Raw genomic sequence first — 15,464 nt, forward strand, 5'->3', positions numbered from 1 at the left:
GAACACACCCTGAGAGAGAGAGAGCGAGAGACAGAGAGAGAGAGCGATACAGAGGAGAGAGAGAGAACACACCGTGAGAGAGAGAGAGCGAGAGAGAGAGAGATACAGATAGAGAGAGAGAGAGAGAGAGAGAGAGAGAGCGATACAGAGGAGAGAGAGAGAGAGAGAGAGAGAGAGAGAGAGAGAGAGAGAGCGAGAGACAGAGAGAGAGCGATACAGAGAGAAAGAGAACATGCATGTATTTAACGATTTTTTTTTTTTTTTTTTCATTTGAAACTACTGTTCAGTGGCGCGCAGGACAATTCCCGCGTGCCACTGCTATCTTCACAAATTCTGGCCGCGTGGCTTTAGGCCCAATTATCTTATACGTATATATACATAATAAAATTTGCTTTTATTAATATATATTTAATAAAAACAATTAGCCACGTGTATTTAATACACGTGGCCACTTGGACGCGTGTAAGAAATACACGTGGCCATATACAAAACTTAATAAAATTTGTTTTTATTAATATATATTTGATAAAAACAATTGGCCACGTGTATTAAATATACGCGGCCAATTGGACACGTGTAAAAAATACACATGGCCAATTGGTCGCGTGTAAAAATACACGCGGCCAACTGTGATGCGCATACTTTTAGCCACGTGTACTGTATACACGTGGCTAATTGGATGCGTGTCTACAGTAACAGGTACTGTAGACACGCGGCCAATTGTAGAGTTTTTTGTAGTGAGGGCATACATTTTGGACTTTCCATTACATAAAAACCCGCTTGTGACATATGTGAGCCTTCTTCCGTCATAGAAGATGAAAATTGTTAATGAAAGGGTTAAAATATTAATAATTGCAAAAACTTAATTAGAGAACATTGCCAATTTTTAAATATATGAGACAAAAAAAAAAAAAAAAAACTGAAAAAGCTAATAAAGGAATAAAATGTATTTTTTTTTCCTTAATTAATTAAACAACTGCATATCACTAACACTAATCTTCGTATGTAACTTATACTCCATATTAACTATTGGATAATGTCTCATGCACAATTATTATGCAGGAAACAAGAGACATGAGTGGATTCCACGTGAAATCCATGTAGTGGGACCCATCTCGTGGGTCCCACCTCATGTCTATAAAAAGGTGCAAAATTATTGTGTACCAATCACTCCTCTTAACTATTTATCTCTTGTCAAATTTTGCTATAATTATACCTAATATTGACACCTTTAATTATTTGACTGAAGCATATAATCTATTTTCAAAACGTACGCTAGTATAAAAAAAGAATAATGATTGTTGTACACAAGTGTACAACAATCATACAACACCCCTTCGAGCCCACCCCTTATGAAGGGGTGTTGTATGATTGTTGTACACTTGGTGTACAACAATCACTCCCCATAAAAAAAACAAAAAATTGTCCCTAAGCATGCAGTGGACAGTGGCCTGCCCAATGGGTGGAAGGGATTTAATTTTTTGTTTTAACGGTGTTAGTAAATCTGGTAATTAATGATAATTGGTAAATGATTTTCTTTTTTTACACGTAATTGCACAACCATTTTACAACTTGGCTCAAATTGTTGTGCACGTTTCCCACCTCACAAGCTGCCAGACCCTCTCTCTATAAAGCACAAGTTTTTCTCACTATAATATAATTGAGAAATGCTAAAATTTCATTTAGTGTTTTTTTTTAAGGTTTTTTTATGTTGACATTTTATTTTATTTTATTTTTTTAATAAAAACAGAAAATAAAAATCAAGCTGTAATTTTTTTTTATTAAAAATAAGATGTCATATCAACATAAAAAAATCTTATAAAAACACTAGAAGGAGCTCTAATCTTCCTATAATATATTAGTTATGGGTTTTTGGTTAATCACGAGCCTATAATTACTTTGAACCTTTTTACAAGTTTTCATACATATAATTTTTTTATTTTTTATTTTTATAGATAACCGTACACGGCACTAGAATTGATTTTGATTTTTTTTATTTTGATTTATTTATTTTAGATGAATGCTTTTGGAAGGGTCATTACAAAGGTCGTTTTCCCCAAGAAATGGAGCTTCAAAGTTTGGTATCAATAGTTACTGAAGCATTAGTGTTATGTCAAGGTTATCTCTTTCAAAATTTTGTGTTCAATTTGCTATAATATGTGCAATGTGCTCCTACATTAAGTAATATTAGGCTTTTATGTTCCTGATTATGTGGTTGAATTTTATCATGCTCTTCTAATTTTGTTGCCATATATAATTGATTGATACATAGGCTTTTCTCCGATATATATATATATATATATATATAATTAAATTTGATTCCTACACAACACCACCACAACAACTGCACAACACCCCCTCACATGGAATGGGCCCCACACACTGGGCTCCACCCCCATGTGAAAGAGTGTTGTGCAGTTGTTGTTGTGATATTGTAAATCTATCATTTTCCAAATGATTTTTCTTGCTTGCATGCATTGTCATACTTTTTATTGTTTACTTCTTTAGCAAATTAAGTTGAATTGCGTGCATGTGCCTAATTAATTAACGTGCTAATCATGCATGTAACTTCTAAGTGAAGGAACTGTCAAAGAAAAAGTGTGCTCCAATTTAGTTTTTTAGGTGAATTATTACGGTGTAGTTACTTTCGAAGACTTCTTTGCAGCGTAATTATTATATATATATATATATATATATATAGGCTCTGCTAACATTTCATTTTTTTAATTTTTCACGTTACTTAACCTAATTAAGGTCCATGACTTAATTAGTCTTCCTAATCTTGTTTGTGTCAATTATATGAATTGTGCATGCATATCTCTCCCTTTTTCAACTTCTCAAGATCAGGATCTTATATTATATATTCGCGAATTGCGGCACTATTGCTTATGGAATACGTACCACTTCTTTTCTCACATATTTCTGACGTTGACTTGGGGTGGTTGTCACGTTCCTCAGCGATCAACCACCATACCAGATGTGTCTCTTGGCCGGTGCCGAGAGGCAGGCAGCCTATATATTTTAGAGCTTTGCTTCTGCACGGTGTTACAAAACCAACCGGGGCTAGCTGGTCAACACCAAATATAACTCACTACCTTTTCTAAATTATCATTGTTCCTTAATTACTCTTTAAAATTCTTTTAAAAATTTATTTCGGTGTAATTTAGTTTTTAATTAATTCCTCCTAAAACTATTTGTATTTAAACTCACCAATATGCATGCAGATGCATGTTGGCTGCAGAAGCTCAACTCAATGGATGGGGATTGTATATAATGTGTACTAAAGAAAAAAAAAATTATTAAATATTGCACTAAAGATAATGATATTATCTCCACAATAATCAAAATTTAACATTTTAAATAGTTTTAGGGTGCCTAAATTTTTTAGATAGCTAGGCCAAAACTTTCATGCAGTTTCATATTTAATTAGGTGCATTTACGTATGTACGTTCAATAGCTTTGCAATAATTTCACTAACAATGGTTAATAAAAAGTAGGTTGTAGTTGTTCTCGAATTGTAACGGTTAATTAGGACATCCCTTGTGATAGTTGTTCTGTTCGCCGGGGCATATTACAGGGTTTTTTTTTTTTTTTTTTTTTTTTTTAAGGAAAGAATAATTCTCATTAATCAAGAAGATGAAACTTTTTTAGCAAGCACAAAAGTCTGGATGTAAGAAGGACATTCCTCCATCCACAATTCATCTAAAAGATATGAAATAGCACATTTTGCTAATAAATGGGCTGCAAAATTAACAACTCTGCTAGCATATGTAAATTCCACCCAATGCATACTTTGGGACTTTACTTTTATGTCCATAGGCACACCAACTTGGCACAGTCTCATTGAAGGCAGAAACTACTGTCTAGAAGTCCCCCTCCAAAACTACTGGAGGAAAGCCCTCTATCCACACACAATTTGACCACATGCCAAGCAGCAATGGCTTCGGCTGTTGTGGGGTCTTCTACAAGAGGAATAACTTTGGCCAAAGCTGCAACTACCTCCCCTGTCTCATTTCGCACCACTACCCAATACCCGTTTTCCTTAAGGTACTATGGAGTGCTGCATCCCAGTTGGCTTTAAACCAGCCAGCCAACCCTTGGAGCCCGCCAATGAAGGGGAATATTAGCCATTCTTCTGGACCAATAGAATCCTCTTGAGGGATCTCTTCATACTCTGCAACCGTTTTTTTCATCGACAAGATGACCTAACTAGGAGGTTGAAATCTGCCTTTAAAAACATACTCGTTTCTGCGCAACCACAACAGGCACATGACTATCGAAGCTTCCATAAAACCCTCATTGTCAATTATTTCCTTTAGAAACTTTATGAGTTGCAACCCATCACATTCTGCATACACCATCTTCTGCAACTTGTGCCCGCCTTCTTGCCAAACTGCAACCGAAGCCGAACAGCTCCACCAAGCATGAAAGGCTGATTCTGAACTCACAAGGCAGAAGGGGCAAAAAGGGTCAGAGAGAATACCCTTTCGGAACAGATTCTCCCTTGTCGCTAAGATATTGCTGCCCAACTTCCAAAGAAAATTCTTTATAACAGGTGGGCACTTCTAATTCCACACAGCCTTCCAAAGGCTCTGGTTTTCACCAGAGTTAGATGACTCGCCTGAATCCTGGTTCCTCCTCTTCATTTCCATATAATAAGCACTACGGACCGAAAAGCATCCGTTCTTTGACCCCGTCCAGATCAGCTTGTCTTCTTGACACAAAGGGCTTGTCGCCATGCTACATATCTTAGTTGCATCTGTAGGAGTAAACAGAGCGTTGATTAACTCATAATTCCACCAACCCGTTGCTGGGTTCATTAGAGCAGTAACCGAAGCACCCGGGGGCAGAATGTGAGCTAGGGAATGTATGCGATGGTCAAAAGATGAAGGTATCCATTTATCACCCCAGATCCTCACCTGCTCACCATTACCTATTCTCCACATCAGCCCTTGCTCTAGCACCGGTCTCGCTTTAAGCATGCTTCGCCATGTAAAAGAGGGATTAGCACCCAACTTAGCCTGCAAGAAAGAATCCCTAAGAAAATATTTCCCTTTTAGGACCTTTGCCAATAGGGAATTTGGTTGTTGGATCAACCTCCAGCCTTGTTTGGCCAGGAGAGCCAAATTGAAGACCTCCAAATCCCGGAACCCGAGCCCTCCTCTCTGTTTAGGTAGCCCCAACCGCGTCCAGCTCATCCAATGCACTCCTTTAGTAGCTGAATTATGGCCCCACCAAAACCGATTCATTAGGGTGTGAATCTGCGAACATAGGGATTTAGGAAGCTGGAAAACACTCATACAATATGCCGGAATGGCTTGAACCACAGCCTTGAGCAAGACCTCTCTACCCGCCTGTGAGAGGAACTTGTCTTTCCAATCTTCTAGTTTCTTGCGGACCCTCGAGACAATACCTGCAAACCATTACTTACCAAAAAAATCATTTGGTTAAATACTATTTACATAACTATCATCTTTGTCAAATATTTTGTTTTTAAGATGAATAAATCATTTGATTAAGCTTAATTTGAAGGACAATATTACACAACACCATAGCTACTCAAGTTCCCTGCGTGAAAATTTCAATTTCCACGTGACATTACGACATCATCAGGGTTAAGAAATTGGCAGTGAATATATATATTTTTCTTAACAAATGGGGAACTATCATTTCAGAGCTGACTGAATAACCTCTTTGTATAAAAATAAGAATCATGTGTTCTAATATAATTAAATACAATCAAACAATAACATATGTGCCACATGCGGCACTTAATAATATATTACCATTGTTTTATCCTAATACATATCACCACATAACAAAGGTCTCATCCTTAAACATAATAATCCTAGTACATAGTTCTATTCTTCGTCCTGACCTGCATAAACTTGCATGTGATTGTGGTTATCATCACAATCTCATACTGTAAAAACAGTGAGTCAACTACATTCCATAATATAATGACATATTGATGCATCAAACAATACACAATACAATAACATGATGTATGATGGATTCATGTGCACAGTCTTATTTCCAATTCTCTTGTATAATCTCATTAATTAGTGTAGATGGATAAATAGATGTTGTGAGACTTAAACTCATAATACGGTCTTATCTTTGTCGTGGGTCTTTTACCATCTCTGGTCTTACAATAGATAGTTGCTTGGGGACTTTAACCACCTCTTTTTCTTTCATTGATTCCGTGGACTTTAATCACCTCTTTTTCTTTAATTCATGTCGTGGACTCTAACCCCCTCTTTTTCTTTCATTGATGCCGTGAGACTTTAACCCGTAATCTTTGCCTTAGGACTTTAACCCTTGGTTTTTCTTATTAGCAGGTTCATATCTCATGACAGTGTAATATGCAATGCCATTTCATAAGCAAGCTCATATCATTAAAATATGTAGATTCCTAAACATATTACATATCATTAAATGTAACAGAGATCACATCATCATATAAGTCAATATCATCGTATAATCAAACAAACCAATATTACCATATAATCAAACAAACCACTCTCAGTGAGTATTCTAGTAATACTTACTTACACATATACCTAAACATTTGCATATCATTAAATAAACTCATACATCACCACATTAAAGAACTCAATATCATTCTCAGTGAGTAGAATACTCACAGTTCTTTCCTGTTTCAAAAAGCATTGACAGCTAATTGTTCTCTACAATATATTTTAGTACAAATAATAGTGAATTAATATAATTCACTAAATATGCATTTTAACTTTATTATTATTTTTAAATTTTTAAACCTTAACTTAATCTCTTATTTTTGCTTGAACATTACCACGGCATATAAGTAACGACTTAATTAACATAGTATTAGAGTTAAAGTCTTGAATTTGATCCCCCATGTGAGGATAATGCTAAAATATTACGTTAAAAAATTAAATTTGTCATTTTCTGTCAAGCCAATAAACTTTTGAAATAAGTGGTGAATTAACCAAAAAAAAAAAAAAAAAAACAGTTAGAAAACGCACTAAGGTACTTGTCATAAGTTGTTAATTACTAATTACATGATGAACCACTAATTAATTAAGTCACATTCGTCAATTGTGAGATCATTTGAATACAGTAGCACACCCAAGGGGTTAGGTTAAGTTAGGTTAAGATGGCATGAATGACGAATGGTGTGTGGTATGGTATAATTAGTATGAGTATGGTAATTATCAAAGAGCTTAATTAATTACTCTAGTGCCTGAAACAATGTCCACTCCATTCTTAGCATGGTTGAGTGCTTGGCTTGGACCATGGTAATGAAGGCTGATCGGGTGTCTCCTTCTTCATACATACTAGTCAGGTAGTTGTGCATCTCAATGACACCCTGATTAAAGTCCAAATTAATTGACAATTAGGGAAATTTCAACAAAAAATAAAACACGTGAAGCCAAAGAATTAACGTTCGTTTTTATTTTCTTTATTTCTTTCTTTTTTGATTATATCTATTATTATTTTTTTTCTATACTTTCCTAAGACATTTTCCCAAAAATATTTTTGAAATTAAATTATAATGTAATACTTATTGAAACTAAGCGTGACAATTGGAAGATGAATAGTTAAGCTGGAAGTTAAATGAACCTTCTTAAGTCCAAATATTCTAATAACAATAATAAGCGTTAGCATTAAAGAAAAAAATTGTTAAATAGTGCACTAAAAATAATTATTTTACTTCCCCGATAACCAAAATCTAACATTTTGAATGGTTTTGGAGTGGCTAAAATTATTAATTAAATTGGCCGGGATAACAGGTTCTCTCCGAAATTATGTAGCCAATTTTTTGCAATTGATCATCGCTCGAGCCATATCTTGTATCACTCAATTCTTCCTCTCAACCACTCCATTGTGCGGTGGAGTGATCGATGCTGAAAACTCTTGTTTAATGCCAAATTCGTCACAAAAATCTTCAAAAACTGGAGTTCTCGAATTCCTTTTCATCGTCACTACGAATTCTTTTGATGAAACACCCATTCTGATTCTACAGTTTTTAAAAGAGAAATTTTGCTTCCTAATTAAGAAATGTCATCTAGTTGTAGCTATTATGTTTCTAGTCCACAACTATTAGCCAGAAGTAGTCATGCATACATGATTTTTTTTTTTTTTAATGAATAAGCTTTACTAATAGAGAAATAAATAATATATACAGAAACAGACTGCCCCCCCTCCCCCCCCCCCAAAAAAAAAAAACTTATATCATAGGAATTGGATCGGCCATGTTTGCATATGTTTTGGATACATTTTTTATTTATATGAGTAATGATTCAACACCACCCAAACATACAACTTTTCACCACCTTACTTATGTGGCAAGATGATCATTCACTTCAATTTATTTTTGAAAAATAAAAATATTCAAAAAGTAGTGAGGAACTACCTTGTCACATAGGCAATATAGTGAAAAGTTGTATCTTAAGGTGGTGGTGAATCATTACTCTATTTATATATAATAAAATGAACAAGTAACATGCTTTCCATGCACTAAATATTTTCATGATTTAATACTATATCCTATGTGGTTTACCTTATTATTATATATAAATGCAAAAATGCAATTAGTTGATGTAACGATGTGGAGGATAATTGTGATTTCTTTATTTGTAGTGATATTTGATTTTGGATAGTACGTTAAACGAATTATTATTGTAAAAATATTATATAAAGACAAAAAGAGTAAAGAAAGAGATAGAAAACTATATATATATATATCCTGTAATTTATCTTTTTGCTACTTTTCCATGTATTGAAGTCAACGTACAGATCGAACCGGCCACTTCCTCCATGGATCTATAAAGCAAGAAATGCCCACCTTGATCAATCACGATGCTCGTGCAGAGTTGAATAACGTGGAGAGAACAAAAGAAAGAAACAAAGGAAAATGAACAAGATGAAGAATGAGATCATTTCCAGGACGTGCATCAAACCCTCCTCACCCACTCCGCCCCACCTGAAAAACTTCAAACTGTCTCTTCTTGACCAGCTGTTTCCCGCCATCCATAGCAACATGACCTTCTTCTTCCCCTCCGTCGATGCCCCCACCGACCCTGATTTGGAATTCTCACGCAAATCCCAACTCCTACAGAAATCCATATCCGAAACCCTCACCACCTTCTACCCTCTTGCCGGGCGCCTCGCCGACAACTCCACCATAGACTGCAACGACGACGGTGCTCTCTTCATCGAAGCCCGAACCGATAGCCTACTTTCGGACTTCCTTAGCAAACCGGACTATGAAACACTCGACCCCTTCCTCCCAACCACAGACCCAGAAACCATGGAATTATCCAAGGGTACTTTTTGGCTCGTGAAATTTTCCATGTTCAGCTGCGGTGGCACAGCCATCAGTCTCTCGCTCACTCACAAAATCGCCGACTTCGCTGCGTTAATCACACTGTTAAAGAGCTGGACCGCAACGTGTCGTGGATTGAGCGAACCGCTGGTCCCGGAGTTCACTGCAGCTTCTATCTTGCCGCCCAGAGAGATTCTGGGCATGTCAGCGTCCGTGCACATTGCCGGCGAGAAGTTCATACAAAGGAGGTTCGTGTTCAGCGCCTCTAAGGTCGCAGAGCTTAAAGAAAAAGTGCAAAGTGTGATTGGGGGAGAGCAGTTCTTCGTCTCGCGTGTAGAGGTGATACTAGCACTCCTATGGAAATGTGCGGTGGCCGTTGTCAAATCAAAAACTGGGTCGTTCAAGCCGACGGCGTTGTTCCAAGCGGTGAATCTCCGCTCGAGAATGGACCCGCCGCTTCCGGACACAGTGTTTGGGAACTTTGTGTGTTCGTTTACGGTGATCGTGGAGGAAGAGAGCGACATGGAAATACACCAGCTGGTGCAAGACATGAGGAAGAACAAGAATGACTTTCTCAACAACAAGGCGAAGAGGTTTCAAGGGGACGGAGGTTTCTCGGCTCTAATGGAGGCTCTTAAGGAGAGGGGGGAGATCTTCAAGAACAGGAAGGAATTGGTCGCATACCAATGTACAAGTTGGTGCAATTTTCCATTGTATGAAACCGATTTCGGGTGGGGCAAGCCGGCGTGGATGACAAGTGCAAATAAGCTGGTGAGTAATACCATTTCTTTGCTGGATACAAGTTCCGGCGGAGTTGAAGCTCTGATAACATTGGATGAGGAAGAAATGGCCATATTTGAACGCCATGAGGAGCTCCTGGAATTTGCTTCGGTGAACCCTAGCATTGTTGTTTGATTTATCTGCTGGCGAAATTTATTATTATTTTCCTGTTTCTTGGTGATATAGATCTTTATCACCCAGAAATTTAAAATTTCTTTGAGAAGGCCGGTGTTCATGAAATTTAAAATTTATGAGTTGTATGCGTTTGGCTTTTGTTATGAATCTATTACTAATAAGTAATATATATATATATATATATATATATGATTCTTTCTAGCTTTTATTTGATCAGGGAAAAAAAAAGAAGAAAAAAACGAAGGAAAAATAATGGAATGGAAGTGTGAAGTGTTCTGTTTATTTTCGTTGGGGTTGTACGTATTATTTGTATATATAGAATAATAATTAATGATAATTGGTAAATGATTTTCTTTTTTTACACGTAATTGCACAACCATTTTACAACTTGGCTCAAATTGTTGTGCACGTTTCCCACCTCACAAGCTGCCAGACCCTCTCTCTATAAAGCACAAGTATTTCTCACTATAATATAATTGAGAAATGCTAAAATTTCATTTAGTGTTTTTTTTGAAGGTTTTTTTTACGATGACGTGACATTTTATTTTATTTTTTTTAATAAAGACAGAAGATAAAAATCAAGCTATAATTTTTATTTATTAAAAATAAAGTGTCATATAAACATACAAAAATACTATATAAACATAAAAAGATCCTATAAAAATACTAGAAGGAGCTCTAATTCTTTCTATAATATATTAGTTATGGGTTTTTGGTTAATCACGAGCCTATAATTGCTTTGACCCTTTTTACAAGTTTCCATACATATAATTTTTTTATTTTTTATTTTTATAGATAACCGTACATATAATTGCTTTCCCTTTTGAGTACACGGCACTAGAATTGATTTTGATTTATTTATTTTAGATGAATGCTTTTGGAAAGGTCATTACAAAGGTCGTTTTCCCCAAGAAATGGAGCTTCAAAGTTTGGTATCAATAGTTACCGAAGCATTAGTGTTAAGTCAAGGTTATCTCTTTCAAAATTTTGTGTTCAATTTGCTATAATATGTGCAATGTGCTCCTAAATTAAGTAATATTAGGCTTTTACGTTCCTGATTATGTGGTTGAATTTTATCTTGCTCTTCTAATTTTGTTGCAATATATAATTGATTGATATATAGGCTTTTCTTCAATATATATATATATAATTAAATTTGATTCCTACACAACACCATCACAACAATTGCACGACACCTCCTCACATGGGATGGGCCATACACACTGAGCTCCACCCCCATATGAAGAAGTGTTGTGCAGTTGTTGTAGTGGTGTTGTAAATCTATCATTTTCCAAATGGTTTTTCTTGCTTGCTTGCATTGTCATACTTTTTATTGTTTACTTCTTTAGCAAATTAAGTTGAATTGCGTGCATGTGCCTAATTAATTAACGTGTTAATCATGCATGTAACTTCTAAGTGAAGGAACTGTCAAAGAAAAAGTGTGCTCCAATTTAGATTTTTAGGTGAATTATTACGGTGTAGTTACTTTCGAAGACTTCTTTGCAGCCTAATTATTATATATATAGGCTCTGCTAACATTTCATTTTTTTAATTTTTCACGGTACTTAACCTAATTAAGGTCCATGACTTAATTAGTCTTCCTAAACTTGTTCGTGTCAATTATATGAATTGTGCATGCAAATCTCTCCCTTTTTCAACTTCTCAAGATCAGGATCTTATATTATATATTCGCGAATTGTGGCACTATTGCTTATGGAATACGTACCACTTCTTTTCTCACACCTCCACCACTCACATATTTCTGACGTTGACTTGGGGTGGCTGTCCCATTCCTCAGCGATCAACCACCATACCGGATGTGTCTCTTGGCCGGTGCCGAGAGGCAGGCAGCCTATATATTTTAGAGCTTTGCTTCTGCACGGTGTTACAAAACCAACAGGGGCTAGCTGGTCAACACCAAATATAACTTACTACCTTTTCTAAATTATCATTGTTCCTTAATTACTCTTTAAAATTCTTTTAAAAATTTATTTCGGTGTAATTTAGTTTTTAATTAATTCCACCTAAAACTATTTGGATTTAAACTCACCAATATGCATGCAGATGCATGTTGGCTGCAGAAGCTCAACTCAATGGATGGGGATTATATATAGTGTGTACTAAAGAAAAAAAAATTATTAAATATTGCACTAAAGATAATGATATTATCTCCACAATAATCAAAATTTAACATTTTAAATAGTTTTAGGGTGCCTAATGGTACGTTTGGGTATTGAATATTTTGAATATGAATAATATTCTGAATCTGTTTGTGAATTTCAAGGTAATGAAAATGTGTTTGGATGTTGAATAAAATTCAGATTCTTCTTGAATATGTGTTTGGATGTTGAATTTTGAGATTGAATTTTATTTTTTTTTAATGATAGAAAGTGATTGGAAATGATTGGATTGTATGAAAAGTTGTGTATAATGATTGGTGTTATGAAAATAAGTGTTAAATTTTTGAAAAATAATTAAAACTAATAATAAAAAAACTAAAAATAATAATAAATAAATAAAAAACAACAAAACTAATAATAAAAAAAACTGTAAAAAAAAAATTAAAATTAAAAACTAAACTTTTATTTTTATTTTTATTTTTGAGAAAAAAAAATACAGTGTTTTTTTGGGGTGGCTGCCACCATGGGGAGGGGGGGTGGCCACGAGCCACCCCGACCCCCAGGGATGGCTTTCGGGCCACCCCGAAATCCACTTGGGGTGGCCCGAAAGCCACCCCAGGCCACTGGGGTAACTGCGCGGCCACCCCTAAGGCTTAGGAGTGCCTTTTGGGGCCACCCCGAAATCTATTTGGGGTGGCCCGAAAGCCACCCTTAGGGTTGAGGGGGTGGCACGCGGCCACCCCCAGGGTCCGGGGTGGCCTGCGAGCCACCCTCCGACCCATGGGTTGGACGCGAGCCACCCCCAGAGGTGGTGCCGGCCACTCTGGGGGTGGCTTTTGGCCACCCCATTTCTCTATTTTTCTTTAAAAAAAAAAAAATTAATTTTGTTTAGTATATATATATTTTTTATTATTTTTTAAAAAAAATATGTTACAAAACTCAAAATGAACAGCCAGCAGGATTTAATGCTATAAACCTCAAAAGCCACGCTTTTCCTCTATCATTTCACCTTGAAATCCAAACCGCATTTAAACAATATTCAAAGACATTCGGGTTTTATTCCTCATGGATCCGGGTTCCGGGTTTTAAAATAAAAATCCAGTTCGAATATTGAAAAATATACCAACCAAATGTACCATAAATTTTTTAGATAGCTAGGCCAAAACTTTCATGCAGTTTCATACTTAATTAGGTGCATTTACGCATGTACGTTCAATAGCTTTGCAATAATTTCAATAACAATGGTTAATAAAAAGTAGGTTGTAGTTGTTCTCGAATTGTAACGGTTAATTAGGACATCCCTTGTGATAGTTGTTTTGTTCGTCGGGGCATATTACAGGGTTTTTTTTTTTTTCCCTCTCTCTCTATTTTTTTTTTTTTTTTTTTTAAGGAAAGAATAATTCTCATTAATCAAGAAGATGAAACTTTTTTAGCAAGTACAAAAGTCTGGATGTAAGAAGGACATTCCTCCATCCACAATTCATCTAAAAGAGATGAAATAGCACATTTTGCTAAGAAATGGGCTGCAAAATTAACAACTCTGCTAGCATATGTAAATTCCACCCGATGCATACTTTGGGACTTTACTTTTATGTCCATAGGCACACCAACTTGGCACAGTCTCATTGAGGGCAGAAACTACTGTCTGGAAGTCCCCCTCCAAAACTACCTGAGTAAAGCCCTCTATCCACACACAATTTGACCACATGCCAAGCAGCAATGGCTTCGACTGTTGTGGGGTCTTCTACAAGAGGAATAACTTTGGCCAAAGCTGCAACTATCTCCCCTGTCTCATTTCGCACCACTACCCAATACCCGTTTTCCTTAAGGTACTATGGAGTGCTGCATCCCAGTTGGCTTTAAACCAGCCAGCCCTTGGAGCCCGCCAATGAAGGGGAATATTAGCCATTTCTTCTGGACCAATAGAATCCTCTTGAGGGATTTCTTCATACTCTGCAACCGTTTTTTTCATCGACAATATGACCTGACTAGGAGGTTGAAATCTGCCTTTAAAAACGTACTTGTTTCTGCGCAACCACAACAGGTGCATGATTATCGAAGCTTCCATAAAACCCTCATTGTCAAGTATTTCCTTTAGAAACTTTATGAGTTGCAAACCATCACATTCTGCATACACCATCTTCTGCAACTTGTGCTCGCCTTCTTGCCAAACTGCAACCGAAGCCGGCCAACTCCACAAAGCATGAAAGGCTGATTCTGAATTCACAAGGCAGAGGGGCAAAAAGGGTCAGATAGAATACCCTTTCGGAACAGATTCTTCCTTGTCGCTAAGATATTGCTGCCCAACTTCCAAAGAAAATTCTTTATAACAGGTGGGCACTTCTAATTCGACACAGCCTTCCAAAGGATCTGGTTTTCACCAGAGTTAGATGACTCGCCTGAATCCTGGTTCCTCCTCTCCATTTCCATATAATATGCACTACTGACCGAAAAGCATCCGTTCTTTGACCCCGTCCAGATCAGCTTGTCTTCTTGACACAAAGGGCAATTGGCACCACGCTACATATCTTAGTTGCATCTGTAGGAGTAAACACAGCGTTGATTAACTCATAATTCCACCAACCCGTTGCTGGGTTCATTAGAGCAGCAACCGAAGCACCCGGGGGCAGAATGTGAGCTAGGGAATGTATGCGATGGTCAAAAGATGAAGGGATCCATTCATCACCCCAGATCCTCACCTGCTCACCATTACCTATTCTCCACATCAGCCCTTGCTCTAGCACCGATCTCGCTTTAAGCATGCTTCGCCATGTAAAAGAGGGATTAGCACCCAACTTAGCCTGCAAGAAAGAATCCCTAAGAAAATATTTCCCTTTTAGGACCTTTGCCAGTAGGGAATTTGGTTGTTGGATCAGCCTCCAGCCTTGTTTGGCCAGGAGAGCCAAATTGAAGACCTCCAAATCCCGGAACCCGAGCCCTCCTCTCTGTTTAGGTAGCCCCAATCGCGTCCAGCTCATCCAATGCACTCCTTTAGTAGCTGAATTATGGCCCCACCAAAACCGATTCATTAGGGTGTGAATCTGCGAACATAGGGATTTTGGGAGCTGGAAAATACTTATACAATATGCCGAAATGGCTTGAACCACAGCCTTGACTCT

At 36.8% G+C, this 15,464-nt stretch overlaps 1 protein-coding gene across 1 annotated transcript; it reads left to right on the plus strand.

Annotated features, from left to right (window-relative positions):
• The first annotated feature begins 8,766 nt into the window (after positions 1-8,766).
• Positions 8,767-10,352, plus strand: LOC133854524 (vinorine synthase-like). The gene has a single exon (XM_062290762.1). The coding sequence runs from the start codon at positions 8,900-8,902 to the stop codon at positions 10,223-10,225; it is 1,326 nt and encodes a 441-aa protein (XP_062146746.1). The 5' UTR covers positions 8,767-8,899; the 3' UTR covers positions 10,226-10,352.
• Positions 10,353-15,464: the final 5,112 nt, after the last annotated feature.

The sequence above is a fragment of the Alnus glutinosa genome, chromosome 13 (genome assembly GCF_958979055.1).
Source record: "Alnus glutinosa chromosome 13, dhAlnGlut1.1, whole genome shotgun sequence".
Taxonomy (NCBI): Eukaryota; Viridiplantae; Streptophyta; class Magnoliopsida; order Fagales; family Betulaceae; genus Alnus; species Alnus glutinosa.